The sequence below is a fragment of the Mandrillus leucophaeus genome, unplaced genomic scaffold (assembly GCF_000951045.1).
Source record: "Mandrillus leucophaeus isolate KB7577 unplaced genomic scaffold, Mleu.le_1.0 Scaffold11, whole genome shotgun sequence".
Lineage (NCBI taxonomy): Eukaryota > Metazoa > Chordata > Mammalia > Primates > Cercopithecidae > Mandrillus > Mandrillus leucophaeus.
The window spans coordinates 3,043,756-3,046,398 of record NW_012099209.1 but is presented as its reverse complement, the minus strand read 5'-3'; the positions used below and the strand labels follow the sequence as shown (position 1 = coordinate 3,046,398).

The 2,643-nt window shown below is 55.2% G+C and overlaps 1 protein-coding gene across 1 annotated transcript in view; it reads right to left on the bottom strand.

Annotated features, from left to right (window-relative positions):
* Nucleotides 1-2,643, bottom strand: part of CRTC1 (CREB regulated transcription coactivator 1) — a 49,731-nt gene that overhangs the window by 35,986 nt on the left and 11,102 nt on the right. The window contains exon 6 of the mRNA XM_011991295.1: nucleotides 1,468-1,562. Coding sequence (XP_011846685.1) covers nucleotides 1,468-1,562 — 95 coding nt within the window. The remainder of the gene's footprint in view (nucleotides 1-1,467; nucleotides 1,563-2,643) is intronic.

Here is a 2,643-nt window from a genome sequence, read left to right as displayed (position 1 = left end):
CACCGTGTTAGCCAGGATGGTCTCGATCTCCTGACCTCGTGATCCACCCGCCTCGGCCTCCCAAAGTGCTGGGATTACAGGCGTGAGCCACCACACCCAGCCCATTTCCCCATTTTCTTTATGCCTGTTGCACATTTCATTTTTTTTACTTGTAACTGGGAGACCAATGATGAGCACAGCCAGATAGACCAACCCTTCCTTGTTGAAAGCCAGGCTGCGAGGAGGCAGCCAGGCCAACCCCAGCCCTGTCACCACCTCAGGCCCTCCTGGGAGAGTGGGGATAGACGATGTGTCCCCGCCAAGCCCCTACTCCAAGGCCACCAGGGGTCCCACGTCACAGCTCCTTTCCCGGGTTACAGTGTCCCAGGGGATGGTGACATCCTAGTGCCCACCCCTCAGATGTCCTGTGTTTGCGGGGACCTAGTAGAACAGGCAGCAGCCTCAGAACAGCCCGCTCATTAGGAACAGCAGGGAAGCCCCAGGCACTATTCCGTCCTCAGTACCCCGGGTATTCCAGAAGCCTCATTTTCATTATGGAGACATTCTCTTCTCCCTCCCGTCTCTGCTGCACGCTGAGCCGGAACCCCAGAGTGAGGTTCCGGCCAACAGTCCTCCTCCTCCTCCTCCTCCTCCTATCAGCAGAATCTCCCTTGCGTGTTAACCACCCACTCAGTGAATCACAGCGATACAAGCATAGGTATGTGAGCCCTAAGCATGTGCAACTCCCTGGCTTCAGCGCCTTCGGCCGCAGCAGGTTCCCTGGGGCTGGCCTCACAGCCTCCAGGCTCCCTCCCCTGATGGCACCGCCCCAGTTTTTAAGACAGCATATGCCCTCCTTGAACGTTCCCAGGGTGCCGCCTCCACACCCGGCTTCAAATCGGAGCCAAGGACCTGGGTACAGATCTGCCCCCGCCACAGGGGTGTGCATGGCTCGGCTGGAGGCGACACTCTGGCCAAGAGTTGGGAAGAGATGGCCTCTTTCTCACGCGCTATAGCTAGGACGGGCCCAGGGGCTGCAGGTGAGGAGAGTTCTCAGCAGCAGAGCCAGGAAACAGTCTAGCTGGAAGCCATGGAAGGAGCTGAACCTGCGGCTGAAGGTCGACCCCTGGCCTGCTCTATCATGAGCAGACAAATGCTCCTTTTGCATGGGCTTGCTGCCGCTACATTTGAAAGAAGCAGCTGTGCAGCACCCAGACTTCATGGCCACATCCTCAATCCAGGAATGGGAGCCAACGTTCGCCTGCAGGGTTGTTTTCTCTGCCTAGAAAACTCCTATGCACTCTTCAAAACCCAACTTAGGTAGCACCACCTCTGAAAGTTTCCGATCCCCTCCCCCGATCCCTCAGCACGGTCTGAGTCTTCCTTTGAAGGGCCATCTGCCCACAAGCTTGTGACCTCCTGGAGAACAGGGGTTACCTGCTGGACTTGCTTCACCCCAGCAGAGACACCCGAGTCCCCTGTCCATACCTCTTTTCTGGTGCACATCCTGGGACCCACTGGTAAAGGATTCTGGCTGCGTGGGCGTCATTGTGCTCTGGTGCAGGGCGGAGTCAGAATTGGTCCTGGCAGGGAGGGAGGAAGAGACAACGAGCCTGAGCCCAAGGCAGACAATGCGACAGTCCTGATCCCAGCGGAGACATGTTGGATGAACAGGGCGGCAGCTGTGGGTCATTTTTGTGAGCTGCTGCACCTGAGCAAAGCTCTCAGGACCTCATTCTAAAAAGAGGCACCAGAGTGACTGTGGTGTTCATCTGCAAAGCCCATGAAAAACAAAAAGGAGTCGGACGAGGTGGCGCACGCCTGTGGTCCCAGCGACTCAGGAGGCGGAGGTGAGAGGATCACTTGAGCCCAGGAGTTCAAGACCAGCCTGGACAATAAAGCGAGGATTCTTGGCTTTGGGGAAAGAATGGTGCCCTCCTGCTGAAACCTCCCAAAGAAGGAGCCCCACAGGTGCCCAGCCTTGGGGTATGAGGCTGGGCTGGAGACCTGTTACCAGGTCCCCTCTTGGTGACAAACACAATCGGGTGACTGCCCTCTGGGATGCTCAGTGTCACACACACACAGTGTGACAGGTGTAAGAGGCTTGGAGAAGGCCCCAGAAGGAATGAAGCCACTTAGAGGCCCCCGTGATTGGGAAGCCAACCTGAGGCAGGAGGTCTTCCTTCAACCAGCCCAGGAGATGCTTTTCCCTCTGCCTCCAGGGACCCCATTTCCCTCTGGGAACTGATGGGGAGAAGGCACAAGGCAACCCAATCTGCTCCTGGCTGCAGGTGCCTCAAAAGTGGGTCCCCAGAAAGCCTCTTTGGCTGCCCAACAAAATGTGGGTACAGCCACCAGCAGCTGTGTGTCCCTGAGCAAGTGTTCTGACCTCTCTGTGCTGAAGTTCCTCATGTCTAAGATGGAGATGAACACAGTGCCCATTCCATAAAGCTCCATTCGTTTCATAGAAGTTAATGAATGTGATGGTGGGAACAGGGCCTGACTTACGATATGGGCTTGGTGAGAATTTAATATTGTATATTATATATTGTATATATACACATATATATTTTGAACAGCTTGCTTACTTTTCTTCTGTTACTTAACCTGCGTATGTATGTGTGTGTATGTGTGGTGTGTGCGCGTGTGTATGTATGTATATGG